Source organism: Protobothrops mucrosquamatus, unplaced genomic scaffold (assembly GCF_001527695.2).
Source record: "Protobothrops mucrosquamatus isolate PMUCROS unplaced genomic scaffold, P.Mucros_1.0 scaffold2232, whole genome shotgun sequence".
Taxonomy (NCBI): Eukaryota; Metazoa; Chordata; class Lepidosauria; order Squamata; family Viperidae; genus Protobothrops; species Protobothrops mucrosquamatus.
In genome coordinates, this window is record NW_015388322.1 from 325055 (window position 1) to 341062 (window position 16008).

Below are 16008 nucleotides of genomic sequence, written 5' to 3' on the forward strand. Positions count from 1 at the left end.
TCCACCACTGTCCTAACAGATTCAGCCATCATCTACAAAAGGCCAAACACACTGTTTTGTTAAACTCATTGACCAGTCTGCATAAATTATCTTGAATATTGGCCTAATAATAAACTGTTTTTATTTCATTAATAGCATTTAAAAAAATAAATAAGCAAATCTGGAAACTTCCCATAACAGTTTTCTCAGAATTATCCACAGTAAGAGCAGCCTTACTGCCTTATTCAGGAAATCAGCTGGGAAAGAATAAAACAAATGCTATTTATTTGACTCCTGAATATGGACAAATGGGAATCATGTAGTGCAAACCTGCCCCATGTTTCATCAGAAGTCTGTCCAATCGGAGGTAGTGAAGCTTATTTTCTTCTGTTGTAAAACTTAACTTATTCTGGTTTTCCCACAATAAGGCCTATTTCTTTCTTTGGGCTAGGTCCTGGAATACATTATACTGCGTGCTCAGGAACAATGAGCTGACCTTCTATAAGGATGCCAAGAGCTTGGCTTTAGGTGTGCCTTACCATGGAGAGGAGCCTTTCCGACTGAAGAATGCCCTCTGTGAAGTAGCTGCAGATTACAAGAAGAAGAAACATGTCTTCAAGCTGAGGTAAGGCAGGCTGTCTCTGAGAATGCCCACTGTTTTGTAAGAGCATGCACTGACATAAAGCTAAACTCAGAGGTACACTACCTTTTCCACACTTAATTTAAAAGGGATTGCTTTCCACAACCAAACAAGACTTGGACTAAGAGTAGATAAGGCAGACCAAAATAGCTGATTTAGATCAAATTGAGGGAAATTAAATTAATATAATTTCCCTTGTATTTTATTTTTGTGTCACATTAACGGTTATATTTTGTCAGCCAATTTTTGGAGATGGGCACTCAAAGATTGGGGATGGTGTCATAGATAATTTTGCATAATGCTAGCTTTTTAGCATAGGTTCATTTTGATCCTTGCAAATTTTAAAAAAAGTTTATCAGAAAGAAGATACTATTTACACTGCATGCTTTTGAACAAATCTTGATTCCTGGAGAATGTGTACTCATAAGCAATAAAACAAATGTGCTAAAAGAAATTTCAGGAAAAAGTTCTGTCTCATCCAAGACTTTCTTCCCCACGTGGACATTTAGAAGATGGATACAAGGATAATGACATTTTTCCTGCTGATTTTTCTGCTGGCATTTCCTTCGATCCTGGAAGCAGCATCTAAACATAATACCTGTAGATAATCTTAACCTTAAGCTGCACTCATATGTCAAACCTCATTTTAAAACCCTTTAAATTACTTGTCATTCTTTATATGGCAGCAATAGTTTATATGAATATCAAGAACTTCCTCTTGACTATCCTATATCTTCCTCCATAGGCATCACCAGATTATTTTTGTTGCTATGGGAACAAAAAAAAATCTCCTTGTTCATCCTTTAACATGCTTCCATTTTTATTAATTAAAAAAACCCAACCCAAATATTATAATCTTTCCTTGCAGAGTTGCAGCCTGATAATATTTATTTCCTTCCTGCACTTTTTTCAACTCATCGGTATTTGGTTTGGGGGGGGGGGTGCTATGATCAGAATCATATAAAATTATATACAATATTTCAAAAGGGGTCACTCCATAGATGCCTAAAGAGGAGTTAATGATAGAAATTTTGTTTTTTAACTCCTTTCTCAAAGGTCCCAATATCTCCTTTTCACTCTGGGGTCAGTATCTTCCAAAGATCCTTTTTTCCTCTACCCTCATGAGCCTTCATAACAAACAAGGACATTTTTACCCATTTTGGATCCTCTTATTTTTATCCCTTTACGCCAGGGGTGTCAAACTCAATTTCATTGAGGGCCGCATCAGCATTGCGGTTGCCCTCGGGGGGGGGGGTGGCCAGGGGGGGCGGTCTACTGGGTGGGCGTGGATGGAGTGGGTGTGACCTACTGGGTGGGCGTGGGTGCGGCAGGCAGCGGGGTGCTCTCCTCACAGCGCCAAGAGGTTGAACCGGGCGGTGCGAAGCTCGCCAACTTTGAACCTTGCTGCCTGCTGAAACTGGGCAGGCTGGGGGCTAGGCAGCATTGCAATTCTCATCAGATTCGCACCACCCAGCTCAGCTCTTGGCGCTGTGAGGAGAGCACCCCGCTGCCTGCTGAAACTGGGCAGGCTGGAAGCTGGGCAGCCTCGCATTTCTTTTGGATTTGCACCACCCGGCTCAGCCTCTCGGCGCTGTGAGGAGAGCGCCCCGCTACCTGCCGAAACCCTCCCCCGGAGCCCATCAAGCCGGATATGTGAAGTAGGCGAAGGCCATTTGCTGGCCACTTCCAGGTGATGGTGCATTTCTTCATTCCTCACAAAGGGTGACACCTCCCCAGCATGCACCCAGGGGGTGGGGCTGACATGGCAGGGGCTGGTTCCTTGCTGTTTCCAGACGGCCTTGTGGAGCTAAGACTGAATGCATTTCAGCATAGATGGCCACCACAAAATTGTACATTGGCTCCCGGCCGGCCTGGGCCAGGGCCAAGGCAGCGGGGGCCGTTTCCTCACTGTTTCCAGGATGGGTTCGCGGGCCACATGAAACCACTTCGTGGGCCGCATCCGGCCCCCGGGCCTTGTGTTTGACATGTCTGCTTTATGCTGAACCACATTTGCTATTTGAGTTTCTGCTCAGCCATTTTGGAAAGATTGTTCTGCAGCATTCTGTCAATGAAACACTCTATACAGCTTTGCCAGAAGAAGGTGGTCTCTTGAGGAAAGACAAAGGATGGCTGCTGACTTTAAAACTGAAGAGACTGAACCAGATATTTTGGTATCTTCCAAGACCTTAAATGTTTGATTGTTAAACTGTGTAACATTCTATATTTATATTCTCCAGCTGAGTTTTGTACAATTGAAGTGCAAACATCATGTGAGCTCTCCCCAAGAAAGATGTATCTTGCAGTATTTTCAAATTATTATTTTTTTGCAGACTCAGCAATGGGAGTGAATGGCTCTTCCATGGCAAAGATGAGGTAAGTGTTTGAATATCTTTCTCAGATATTGAAATATGGACTGTATAGCATGATTAAGGGTCATTACTATCATTTTGCTATTCAAATGCTTTGGTGTGCCTAAACAATTAATACTGAGCGTGTCAAAGCCAATCAGACATACCTACTTGAACAGGAAGGAGGCAAAATAGATTTAAACTTTCTTCTGAAAAGAAAAAAAAGGAAACTTCTGAATGGTTGGAGCTTATTATCAAGGAACAGCTCTGGAAAAGAGGGCGCTCAAATGAGTGGCGTTGCTCTTTTTGTTATTGATCCTGTGCCTGCTTTCTTCCCCCGGATTGCTTCTGTATTTTGGTAAATAAACAGATGATACCAAATATGGGCAGCTCTGCAGCGCTCTATTATCAATGCTCTGAAGCATTGATAATAGAAAATGAGTATATTCATTTATTTCAAATATGTTTAGCCTATTTTTCTGCTTGAAAAATGTCAGGTGGCTTCTTCAACCTGCAAATTCTATGGACCTGCACCAGCAGAAGAAAAAAAACATAAAATAGATCTTTATATTTCCATTTTGGAGCTTGATTTCTAATAAAAAGAAAGCAGGAAGAATCTCTCCCTTCAGGTTCTCTTCTTTTCAGATTCAAAAGCAGGTTGAATAAGCAGATAATTTCATATACTGTATAAGACACTCAGTCAAAAGTAGGTCTTATGAAGTAGATTTCAATGGGACTCACTGCTAGGTAAGTGTGCCTAGGATTGCTCTGTGCATTATATAGTTCAATCATTCACATTGCAGCTAATTTCTTGGCTATTGTTCAATTTTAGTATATTGCTTTTCTTCATTTCCTTCAATTTTCATTCATATTCCCGCCCCTTAGGGGGATATTTACAACTTTACGGTACATTTGGAATATTTGTGAGGAAATTATTGGACTCATGTTTAAATACAAACTCATTTCTTGCTCTGAATTACATTTTTTTAATTCATTTTCGCTGATGATAGCATCTTGCAACTGAAAAGCGTAACCGTGCCTTTTGGCTTATTTGGGTTGTTTTTTTGTTTTCGTTTTGTCCTGCTCCATAGGATGAGATGCACACCTGGCTCCTGGGATTCAGCACAGCAATAATTGACTCCCAAAGCATTAAATCCAAGGCTCAGAGCCTCCCTCTGCCTCCCATCACCACCACCACAGATGTGAACCTGACCAAGAAAGACAAAGAGAAGAGATTCAGCTTCTTTCCCAAAAAGAAGTAGCCACTTGCTCCAGTCAGATGCCTATGTGCTGCTAAGGCCCATAGTGAAAAACTGCATGCACGGGTCTCCTTGGACACCCCTGGTACCACCCAGCACTGTTCCCCACACAGATCTCACTTCCTCCTTTTCATTTTTCACCACATCTCCCCAGATGGCACAAAGCCAATGTTTCAGGGAAGAAAGCAGCATCCTTGCTTCAGGACAAGCCGTGTTCTCCAAAACGGAGCTGGGAGAGGCGTATTCTTGGATGGCTGACCAAATGGACCTCACTCCGGAAAAATACTGTTTAAGAGAACAATGCTGTGTGGCTTTTCAGGAATGTTACAGAGAAAACGGAGTGGAACGGAGTCCTAGCAGGCCAAAGAGGATGAAAAAAAGGGTACAAGTCTTGAAGCAGTTTCCCTTTTTTTTGTATCGCCGGATCACTACCAAAGCTCAGGATTCTGTAAGCCAATTTCCCCATCTCCGGTTGGCATAGAATCATCACATGGAATTTAGAAACGATAGTTGAATAATTATCTCTCTCCCTCAGAAGATCATGCCTTCATCCAGCCCCTGGCTTATTTGTAGCATTCATGCTAGATTGTCAGGATGGAGTTTCTGGAGGCCAAATGCCTCTCTCTGTGGAGAGTTGCAATCTAGTCACACGCGTTCATGTCATAAAGCACAGTATCTTTTCAACTCAAGGGTTCAGTCTACACCCAATAAACTGCAGGCGAAATCCCCGATAGTCATAGTAGGTTCAGAGTATAGCCAGAAAATCAGATTATCTATATTCAAACTTATGCACTAAATTGTTTGGAATTGAGATGTTTGTAGAACTACACACCCAGGAAATAAATCATATTCACTTTCTACACAACACTATGAGCACAATCCAGCTAATATGACTTATGCATTTCTCCCACTATTTAAATTGAGAGTTCAGTGGGCCTAACTTGCAACCAACTTGTGCTCCATGTTATTTAGTGAGATTCTTATTAATCCCATTCTTTATGGCAAAGTATATAACACTTTGCCACGCAACTAGAGTGCAGGTGCTATGCCTGCAGACAAGCTTTCCAAAAATATCTGTCCTGTATTGGCTCAGCTTGCCAGAAGCAAATGGCTCTTCTGTTGTTCCTTTGTGGAACATGTTGTGCTGAGCATGCGCTTGCCTCAGCTTCTCTCTTCTGCAGCAATGTCTGTTGTGGTGTTTTCGTGAATGGCTCCTTAAAATAGATACTCCTCGCCCTCCTTTATGAAGTGTCACAAGCCCCCAACCTGAAGCACGAATTCAGCGCAAAGGCAAAGAGCGTATCAGCTGAATTGCTTACTGAAAAACATTCTTGGAAATCCAGTTGCATATGAGTTTAACAGGCCTGTGGGACTGATGTTCCTACAATGGCCTTTTGGCAAGTGTGCCATTCTTGATGGGGGATTTTCAGTTCTTACAAAGCCGGCCAAACTTTAATTCTCTCTTCAACATCCAATCCCTAGGGCTCATTAAACTTAATATTTTTGGTTCGGGATGATATTATACCATTCTAAAAGTGCCTTAACCTAGGAACATTTCATAATTATTGCTTCTGGAGTGAGCAAATTCAATAAGCACCATGCACAGAAAGGTCTGGGTTTTTCTTACTTGAAAGGATGCTGCAAGCCGAATTTTACAGCTAAAAAAGAGTGCATGCGGGGCAACCATCTCTTTGCTTAATATAAATTGTAGTGCGTGTGGATATAAGTCCTAAGAACCAAGGTTTTGGATTCTTCAGTTCTTTTTTGTTGTATCTCAAAATGCTGTGCTTTTCCAAATTGCCTTGATTATAATGAGTAGGCAATAAACTCGTACTAACTCAACGGGCAGATCCAAACTACTACATTTGATATGCTAGTGTAACTTATTTTTAAAAAATAGTACTATAATGGTCTGCATTGTGAATTTTCCCTTCCAAAACTATTCTGAAGCATCACTGCCAACTTTCTCCCAGTGTATGTTTAGGAGGCACAGAAAGCTACTAACATAATACAGTATGAAGGCTACCTAACATTGTATAGGGCCTCATAAAACACCAAACTGAGTTTGGTTTGTAGGTCAAATAAGCATGCCATTGTGAGCACATGGGCTCATTAAATTGGGTAGTGTTATTTGTGATTTACCCCCCTTCAGCCAAGTAGGCTTCAAGTCTGCTTATTCCCAGTCACTTCTGGATTAAGGGTCCTTTTGATCTTAATCCATATCAGGGGACAGGAAGGTGTTATTCTCTGCTCTTCCAATCTATGCTTATAAGGGAAAAAAAGGTATACTAATCAGCACACTTTTATTAGAGCACATATCAAGTTAAGCCAAAGAAAGAAAGCATGGGGTAGTAATTTCACTAGGTTTTTTTTTTACCTTGTATAAAGCTATTCTCAGGCAACAGGAAAGTAGTAATATGGATTCAGCAAATTTGTTTTTATATTCCAAAGTATACTTTAAGATTGGCATATGCTCAACTGATTCTTTTGCAAAAGTCATCAAAAGAGGTTCTTTATTGAACATTTTGCTTACATGCATTTCACTTGTACATTTTAGCACTCAGTGGGGACATGTACAGCAAGAGAGAAGTCTCATCATTGTTTTCTTGGAGGACATTTTCACCTGTCACTCCCGAGTTTAAACTTGTAATGCACTGCCCATTTTCAGATAATTGAAATAAAAACATGACTAAGGTACTCTTTGAGGCTATTCCTGCTTTATGAGGACCACTGCCCCGCACTGCACTACCTGCTTATAGAAAGTGGCTGTATTCCTTAGGTGCATTTTCTTCCATCTTGTTTGTTTAATCTGTCATGAGCTGGGCTTTTGAACCCATTACAAATCTCTCAGCTTGTAGGCATTGGGTAGAGTTGACTGTGTCTCGCAGCAATACGCTCTTACCTATTACAGACCAAAAGCATTGGCGTTATCCATAGGATCCATTTCCTGCCTGGTGATTGGCAGCCTTATCTTGTCTGGGCTCTTCCCTCTTGATTCAACTGCTTTTCACAATCCCACTTATGCAAGTCAGCACGTTAGAAGGGAATGTCCTGTGACCGGGCCCAGAATACATATACTTCAGAGTACCAATTACTGAAGTAGCCCAAGGCCTCTCCTACAGGATCTGGGGGCTGGAGTTAATCCTCTTTTCACAGCTAGGCATCACGTTCTGCCTGCTTCCAATGTGCTTCCACTGTCCAGAGAAAAGAGCTAAAGCTTCAGAATGTGCTTCAGAAGCAATTTAACATTTTCTTTTCTAATAAATGAACCAATAAGCTTTTCCTGGCTCTGTGATTTTTTAGGGGAGTTTGTGTGCGTATGTGTGTATGTGTGCGTAATGTGTCTTCCTAAACCATAATGGGAACAGTATGCTTAAATAATCCACTATCTCAATTTAAATACAAAGGAAAGGATACTAACATACCTTATTTAAGTTGTGATGTTTTATGGTACACATTAATGTCTCAGTGCTTTCTGTGATGAAGAAATGCCTCCAGTGCAAAGGTTCATTGGGTGTTTTCTACAGGTGATACACACTCAGGATCATGTTATCTCCTTCAGAAGCTTTGGTGGTCTCATCAACTCAGGCTACAGAGCTTTACAGTTGGCATCAATTGCACATGCAACTACTTCTCAAACAAGCATTTACTCTTAGCCAAAGTAGTCTAACTGCACTTTAGATTCTTCCCATACTGAGAAGAGCATTCCAAGGGCTACAAGACTGGTTAGATTTGCAAGGGCAGAGAATTCTGTGCTTCAAGAGAGAGACCCAATCTTGTTTCTGTCATCAGGTTGCAAGAGATTCACAACCACTGCTTGTCAAACAACAATGCTCCGATGACAGGAAAAAAAATTATATGGTGTTCTGACAGAGGATATGGATCTGTAGGATGAAAACTGTCAACCTGCCTTGGAAATAGGAAGAAAATATCTTAGTCCTGGAATGGTTACCATTTATTTCCTCCACATTGGAATACGAAGAGAACTTTTTACCCCATAGGATTTCTTTGCTCAAAAGGTATTTTAATGCAAGACAAATTATACTAAGATGGGCTAAAATGAAGTGAGGTGACTTGAAATGGCTTAGAACCCCAATGGATTAATATACCAGGGTCGTTCCTTGGTACTGCTGATCTTGGAGAGATCACTGACTTCAAGAGTTGCCAATCAGCTTTGTAGCATTTTTTGTGCATAGGAAATGTGGTACAAAAATCAGTTATTGCAATCTTCCCCAATTATATCCCTCCCCCGCTGGTCAAAAGTGGTTATTGCACAATGCATATAGATTCAAATATGTACACAAACAGTATTAGGTTGGATGTTCCTAAGCTAGGAGGCCTGGAATCAACCTAAGCCATAGTAAAATTACATTCTTAAAAAAAAAAAAAAAGAAACAAAATTTAGAATAATAACTTATTTTCCTAGGAGACTGAGCAACGTACATCTTGCTCTGGCTTCATAATGCAAAACCTCCCTAATAGGCCAGTTCCTGAAGGGAAGTACATGTTCAAAGGATGATTGATCTGTATTGTCCCTGCTTTGACTTGAAACTCCCTGATTTTTCTAGATGTATTAAGAGTTCTGCTCAATAATGCTGCCCGGTGCAGTGTCAGTGGCAAGTCAGATCCATGATCTTTAAATTTTAGAGAGCATTTAAAAAAAAAATCCTCAGTTTGAGGCCGTTGCAAACTTCCTAGAAATTTCAAGCATGATGTAGAACAGGCAAAGAAGATTCTGAGTAGTAATCCAAGGAGAGATGGAGATTTGAGAACTTAATGGCATGGGAGCAAGAGATGCAGGTGTTCAGCTGGTAGAATTATGGGTCTGAAATTTCTCTCTTAAGTTTTTTACCAGGTTGTTCTGGCTGCCGGCTGTTTTCTCCCACCATGCTTCTTGAACATCACCTTCATGTCTGTGATGTTCTTCTGAGTCTTGATACGACTTGTACTGCTCCATCAACTCTTTGAGAGAAAGCTTCTCTTGGGCCGAAGAGGAGTGAATCTGTGGCTCTCTTTCATCGGCTTTAGCTTTATTAGTCCCCTTGGGCAACTTCTCTATGACAATCACATGCTGGTTGTTCTCCAATGATGCCTCTGCTATGACACACAATTCCTTTGGAGTATCACATATAAGTTCCTTGGGGATGGAATCAAGAGAGCCCTTTTTCCTGCAGCTCTGTTTGTCCCATTGCTGGCTTTTTAAGTCTGTTTTTGCAATCCCCTTTGAGCATTGGAATCCTGCCTGCATCTTAGCATCATCTACCATTTTCTCAGGTGCTGAGCAACTTCTGTTGACTAGCGGGGGTCTGCATTTCTCAGTCGCCACCTGACAGGAATACCTGGACCTCAGCTCCCTCACATCGGGCCAGTCAAATTTCTCAGTCATGATGGGGCTGAGGGGACTGTGAGAGAGGGTGCAAGAGTCGGTGGAGGAAGATAGGCTGACAGAGCTGTTGCTGGAAGAGATGCGCTTAGGTGACTTCTGACATGTTGAGGAAGAGGAAAGAAGGCCCAGTGAGCTAGCCTCCTGAAGCACAATTTGTTCGTAGTTGGGGAGACACAAGGTAGACTTCTTTTGGCCTAAGCAAAAAAAAAAAAAGTCAGAATAAGGCAATAGAGAGGAATTTGTTGAACCAACCCACTCAATGGAATTGGGAAACTCATTCTTTCTCTTACAACCTAACACTTTTGCCTAGTTAGTAGCAACTCTGTACTTACAAATCACGTTTTTACAGTAGGAGTCAAAAATGAGAACCTGCAGCTCTATAACCTTGGATATCAAGAATGGCAATGTGCTGGTTATAGCATCCCAAACATTCAAGGCAGAAAGTATCTCTCTTCTTACCACTCTTGAACCTCTCTTGATTCTATTTCAAAACCTAAATGGAACTCAGAAACTTAATCTTATTAGGTTTCATCTGACAAACCATACACCTGTTTCTATCTAAAGTAGGATCACTTAATACTACTCCAGTTATGACAATTAAGGGAACAGGAGACAAAAGAAGAACGGATACTTTGTTGATGAAGAATGATTCAACCAAAATGTCTAGTACAGGGGTAGGCAACCTTGGCTCTTTTATGACTCGTGGACTTCAACTCCCAGAATTCCTGAGCCAGCATAGCTGGCTCAGGAATTCTGGGAGTTGAAGTCCACGAGTCATAAAAGAGCCAAGGTTGCCTACCCCTGGTCTAGTAGAAGAGAATATTTTCAACTCAGGTTTGAATTGATGGTTGATGGTTGATGTTGATGGTCTCTGCGCTTGGTTGTTTTCTTGCAGACGTTTCATTACCCAACTAGGTAACAAACCTAGGTAACTAGGTTTGCTCTTGTTTATACACAGTAGCTTGCCCTGTCGGAGTTGGAAGTTGGATAATGAAACATCTGCAAGAAAGCAACCAAGCTCAGAGACCACCAAGGACTCCACAATCTCTAATTCTCCTATTGGATGCTATTGAAAACAGACTAACAGTGTAACATGAATTTCAAGTGGTTCTTCCTTCTTTCCTAGAAAGATCTAGCCAATGTCAAATATATTTTATTCCATGAGCAAAGGATCTTGTGCCTATAAATATTTGGAGAACTTCCCATATTTATATACTTATTTTTATTTATTAAATGTTTATGCCACCCATCTCAATATCCAAAGCAACTCTCAGGCTTTCATAATATCTCTTTCCATGAATCAGACTTGCAGGATCCATGGAAGTTGATTCAAAACATCTAGAAGGTATCAGATTGTCTAATCCTGAATTAAACTCTTTCCAATTGGATGCTGTTATACAGGTAGTCTTTAGCTTAAAACGTAAGTTAATCTAAAACCCTTCATTTAGCAACCATTCAAGTTACAACAGCACTTAAAAAGTGACTTATGGACAGTTGTTGTGTTTATGACCGTCGCAGCATTCCTAGGGTCACATGATCAAAGTTCAGGTGCTTGGCAGCTATCATGCATTTGCGATAGTTGCAGCATCCCAGAATCACGTGATCATCATCTATGATCTTCCAAGCCAGCTTCTGATAGGCAAAATCAATGGAGGAAGCCAGACTCATTTAACAACTGCAGTGACTCACATCAATTGTGGCAAAAAAAGGTCGTAAAATTGGGCACGACTCACTTAACAACTGCCTTGCTTAGCAATGGAAATTCTGGTCCTAATTAATGGTCATAAGTCAAGGATGACCTGAAATACATTCTTATGCGGGAGTCACAGGCAATATTTAGAAGCTTCAGTTGGCACACAAAACGGGAATTAAAGATGTTTCTAGAGTTTTGCTTTTCTGATCACTTTATTGCAGTTTTGTTTAACCACTGGCTAGAATTCCTTTCTGGGTTCATTTCAAGATGGTATATATTGTGCACAAAACTTTAAATGAGCCATTCCAAATCCCTGCCCACTAAGTTAATTAATTAAAGCTTCCAGTATTTTAAGCAAACTTAAACTCTTGTCCTAAATGGCTTGAAAGGTCTGGTTCTCCCGCATGTATCTATTCCCCTGCTCCGTCATCAGAGACCTCACTCCTCATGCTGCTGCCAACAAAATGACAGTCACCATAGACCAGAGGTCCCCAACCTATGGGCCATGGCCCACTACCGGGCCGTGGCCTCTTGGCCACTGGGCTGCGTGAATAATTGGGCAGTGCGTGTGCGTGTGCTCACTCCCCCTCGTGCCACCGCTGACATGAGTGTTATGCAGGCAGTGGCAGCGCTGCTAATATCATGTGGGCGGTGGCGTAGCTACCAACTTTGTGTGAGGCCAGCAGTGCTGCAAGTGGCAGATGGGCGGCGCCACACCACACGCAGATGGCATTGCCACAAACCTTGTGTGGGCAGCAGCAGCGCCGCAAGTGGACTGCAGCAAGAGCCTCACATGGGGGAGCGGCACGTTTGTGTGGTGCACATGCTCAGTCTCTTTGTACATGGGCGCGCACATGTGGCCACATTCATGTTTGCGCATGCATGCGTAAGGCGCCTGCCCCTCCCTCTCCCACTGGTCCGCCAACCCAAAAAGGTTGGAGAACCCTGCCATAGACTTTTGAGCTTTCAGGAGTGGAAGTGTGGCATCTTGGCTCATTCATTCCCTTCTCAAAGAGGTAGGGCAGGTGTTTCCCTGATGACCTGGCTTTTAAATAGGCTATGTAATCCTTGACCTAGAACCCTTCATTTTGCCACCATTCAAAGTCACAACCACACTGAAAAAATGACTTATGACCCGTCCTCACACTTGCAACCTTTGCGGCATCCCCAAGATCACGTAATCAAAATTTAAATACTTGGAAAAGTGGCATGTATTTATGCTGGTTGCAGCATCCTGGGTTCATGCAATCACCATTTATGACCCTCCCAGCTAGCTTCCAAAAAGTCAATGGAGGAAAATGAATTCATTTAATGACTGCATAATTCGCCTAACAACTGCAGTGATTCATTTAACAACCGTGGCCCAAAAAAAAAAAGGTACTAGAGCTGGGCACAAACTCACTTCACAAGCCCCCATTTAGCAATGGAAATTCTGGCTTCAGTTGTGGCCGTACGTTGAGGACTACCTGTCACTCCTAGCTGAGCTTGGCTGATCTCAGAAAGCTAAATCGGGTTAGGTTTGGTTAGCATTTAATCAGGATTAATTAATGAAATCCTGGGGGTCTCAGCTAGACTGAAAGGGCAAAAAGAAATCCCAATGGAAAGCAATGACAAAGCTCTACACTATTGCCAAGGGGGAAATTGCTTATTATAATGTGCTAATGTCCCCCATGTTAAATTTTATATATTGTACGATTTCAATACTGCGAGCCATCTTGGAATTCTACTAAAAAAAAGAGAGAGATGATAAAAGTAAATTTATAATATAACAAACTAAGAGATCAGCCTGCAAGTTTTAGAGGCAAAGCATTTCTTTGAGTAAAATGTCTTTTCTTTCTTTTATTAATAATGTAAGGACAGGCAAGCCTGTGGAATAGATGAATAGTAATAATCTCCTAATAATCTCCCTTTGTTTGCCTAGCAACCTTGCTTCTAGGTATGGCTGTAACTAAGATAATAGCAGCAAATGTCTTCTTGGTCATACATACCTTTGTCTCTCTTAACCACTTCCTGTTGGCCAAGCAAGGTGTTTCTCTGCATTTCCTCCTCTACTTCCGCAAGTCGCCTGCGCATGGGTGGTTTCCGGTTCTTAATTCGAAGACTGTACTGGCGGGCCAGCTGGTAGACTTTGTTCTTCACCTTCTCTGTCAGCTCAGCCTCAGTGAGATGAGCCAGCCGCATTATGTGAGGGGGCATCTGAGGGAAACTCTGATCCTGGTCACGGCTCCCTAACTCTTGTGCTGCTTTCCAGGGTAATCTGGATGGCACGGTCTGCTCCACAGGAGCCTTGTTCTCAGGAGGGGGCACCAGGGGCTCCTCCTCTACTATGTCCCCAAGATCTTCATCCTCCAGGATAAGAAGTGGCTCATGAAAGTCAAAGCCATTCTCCTGATTTCCAAGCCTGTCTTTCAAATAGGTCTGGCCCAGACCCAGGCCCCCATTTGCTTTGCGCTCCCTAAGGTCTTCCGTCCTCCTGTTCCAGTGCTTGCTCTTTGGCTCCTCCATCTCCTCCCAGAGTTTAATCACCTCACTAGGTGACCTGAACTCTGCTTCAGTGATAGGCATCAGATTTTCCTCACTGGCGGTCTCCAAATGGGGAGACGGGAGGGCAACACCAGGCCTATTTGAAAGCATCAAGGATCCTGCCTTGCCCGCTACAGTATTGTCCAAGGGGGGCGGTCTCTTCCTCTTCAGCACCTCCTGCCCAGGCTCTGGCTGGGGAAGGCTGTTTATCCGAAAAACAGAATTTCTCACCAGCCCTTTGGGAATGAAGGACAGGCTCTCCCTCCGCCTGACGCTGAAGTTAGCATCCTGGTGCTCGGCATAATCATAGTAACTCTTGATCTTGTCCAGCAGCAGCCGATCCTGCTGGGACAGCATTGATTCCTTCCGTCGACAAGAAGAATGGTCAGACTCGACCAGGCCAGGCCGCACTGCACCGTTGGAAGCACCGTTGCAAGGTTCAGCAGAGGGCTCTTGCGGGATGCTGCAACTCTGGGAATCCACAGTAGTGCAGCCATTGTTGCAACACACAGCTTTTTCGCCCCCTTCTAAGCTCAGAACGCTGTTGCTCCGGCTGGCCAACTTTGGTGTGAGGTAGCCCTGCCCTTCCTCGTGGACCAAGCTATTGCGACGGGAGAGGCTGCTGGCAAAGCGCTCTGCAATGACACTGGCCTGATCTAGCACGGAAAAGGGGAGGATGCTGCTGGACGGTGGTGCATGACCATCCTCTTCCTCCTCTTCCTCCTCACTGCTCAATGGCTTCAGCTCTTCTACATTTTCAGCAGACTCCAGGATATCTGAACCTCGATCCAGGAGCCCATGGTGATCTGGATGCTGAGGACTCTCTTCTAGACACTCTTCCCTATGTGAAGGAATGTCTAACCTTTTGTCAAGCTCAATAGGTGATGGAACCTGGGAACACATCAAAGAGATAAAGATAAAGACAGAGGGAATCTCGATGATGATGATTTGTGCCTTCAAATCAGTGTTGACTCTATTAGTCCCTAAAGTTTTCTTGGCAAGATTTTCCTAAGTGGTTTGCCATTGCCTTTTTCCTAGGACTGAGAGAGTGTTATTGGCCCAAGATACACAGCTGGCTTTGTGCCTTAGGCAAGACTAGAACTCATAGTCTTCTGGTTGCTATTCTGCTGCCTTAATCACTATACCAAACTATCTTTCACCAATTCTTACCTGAATTAAATTATTGTAATGACATTTGGATGGTTATCTGTTATGCGACTGTATAGTGAATTGTATTTAGCTATTAGGAAACTGTTTCAAAGGTTCAGAGTTGTTATTTTGATACAGAATTTTCAAGCCCATAGCCCTACTTATCTATAACTTAGTTCATCTGAATACAGTATATGAATGTAAATCATTTGATATGCTGCATCCCTTGTGGACAACACAAATTGCAGACCAGATGGTGTTGTACATGATGCAAATATTAGAAATAGCTATTAGGCTGAGCTTTGATCAGAGTTGCATTATCTGCAAGCATTTACTTACCTTTGCCACAGATGACACAATCTCCACAATCCTCTCTCTAATGCTGGAACTGTGGTCTTGTTTGGGTCCTCCCTGTGTCTTGTGACCCTTGCCCTGAACCAAAATAGCAATGATCTTGTTAGAGGGCTAAATGGTTGGTTCTGAGAACAGAATCATTGTGTTTATGCTGGACTATCAGACAAGAACAGTCATATACCTCTATTCACTCTCTATTATCATTCTGATGTAACTTAGTCTTATTCATGTCCCCATGTATACAACTGGGGAAAAAAATGATAGTGTACTTCAGCTACTGAAATACATTCAAGAATGATCAAAAATTTCTATCTAGGCCAGTGGTGGCGAACCTATGGCACGGGTGCCAGAGGCGGTACTCAGAGCCCTCTCTGTGGGCACACGCGTCGTTGCCCCAGTCCTAGGCCTTCAGCTGGGTTTTATAAAACCTTTTCATTTTAGGCCTCCGCCGCTGTGTGCAAAAAAAAAAAAGGTTCAATCAATCAAATCAATTTCAATTTCTCGTGGGAAACGCCCACCCAATGGGCCACACTCCCCCCAATTGGCCACACCCAGCCAATGGGCCACACCCACCCGGCACCCGATGCTGCATAAGTGGGTTTTGGGTTGCAGTTTGGGCACTCGATGTCTAAAAGGTTCGCCATCACTGATCTAGGCCCAAGGCTAATATTCCAGCC

At 42.7% G+C, this 16008-nt stretch overlaps 2 protein-coding genes across 2 annotated transcripts in view; one reads left to right on the forward strand and one right to left on the reverse strand.

The window, feature by feature from the left end:
• Positions 1–4229, forward strand: part of SPTB (spectrin beta, erythrocytic) — a 92030-nt gene extending 87801 nt beyond the window's left edge. The window contains exons 34-36 of the mRNA XM_015824437.1: positions 431–604; positions 2950–2992; positions 4059–4229. Of these exons, the coding sequence (XP_015679923.1) occupies positions 431–604; positions 2950–2992; positions 4059–4229 (388 nt within the window). The remainder of the gene's footprint in view (positions 1–430; positions 605–2949; positions 2993–4058) is intronic.
• Positions 4230–6722: 2493 nt separating this feature from the next.
• The window catches only part of PLEKHG3 (pleckstrin homology and RhoGEF domain containing G3), a 29549-nt gene continuing 20263 nt past the window's right edge, over positions 6723–16008 (reverse strand). The window contains exons 17-19 of the mRNA XM_029285776.1: positions 15317–15409; positions 13294–14719; positions 6723–9806 (exon numbers count right to left, since the gene is read on the reverse strand). Of these exons, the coding sequence (XP_029141609.1) occupies positions 9031–9806; positions 13294–14719; positions 15317–15409 (2295 nt within the window). The 3' untranslated portion in view covers positions 6723–9030. The remainder of the gene's footprint in view (positions 9807–13293; positions 14720–15316; positions 15410–16008) is intronic.